Source organism: Eimeria maxima, genomic scaffold, assembly GCF_000499605.1.
Source record: "Eimeria maxima Weybridge genomic scaffold, Emw_scaff3416, whole genome shotgun sequence".
In the NCBI taxonomy this organism is placed as follows: Eukaryota; Apicomplexa; class Conoidasida; order Eucoccidiorida; family Eimeriidae; genus Eimeria; species Eimeria maxima.
In genome coordinates, this window is record NW_013563816.1 from 646 (window position 1) to 1,162 (window position 517).

At 40.8% G+C, this 517-nt stretch overlaps 1 protein-coding gene across 1 annotated transcript in view; it reads left to right on the plus strand.

The window, feature by feature from the left end:
• The window catches only part of EMWEY_00060390 (phosphoserine aminotransferase, putative), a gene marked incomplete at both ends in the record, with an annotated part of 826 nt that extends 483 nt beyond the window's left edge, over positions 1-343 (plus strand). The window contains one exon of the mRNA XM_013478253.1: positions 317-343. Within this exon, the coding sequence (XP_013333707.1) occupies positions 317-343 (27 nt within the window). The remainder of the gene's footprint in view (positions 1-316) is intronic.
• Between the last annotated feature and the right edge of the window lie 174 nt (positions 344-517).

Here is a 517-nt window from a genome sequence, read left to right on the forward strand (position 1 = left end):
TGGATTAGAGTTTCCTTCTTTTCCTGATTTTTCTTCTTTTTCTCTTCCTTCTCCTCGTTATTTAGTTGCTGATTTTGCCTCCAATCTAGGCACTAAACAAATACCATGGAATATTATTGATCTTGCTTATGGTATTATTCTAGGGTTTAGGGTTTAGGGTTTAGGGTTTAGGGTTTATGTTGGGGAACATTCTGAGGGTTTAGGGTTTACTGTGTAGGGTTTAGTAAGGGAATAATGAGGGTTTTGTGTATGGCTTCTTAAGGGTTTACGTTTATTAGGGTTTAGGGTTTAGGGTTTGTGGTGTATATATGTACAGCTGGTGCCCAGAAGAATATTGGTATAGCTGGCGTCACATTAGTTGTTGTCCATAAGCGTATACTCGGTAAGGGTTTAGGGTTTAGGGTTTAGGGTTTAGGGTTTAGGGTACTCGAATCTCCCTATTAACCTCCCTCCCTCTCCTCCCCTCCCCTCCCCTGCCCCCCCTCCCTCCCTGTATATATATATATTTATTTATTTA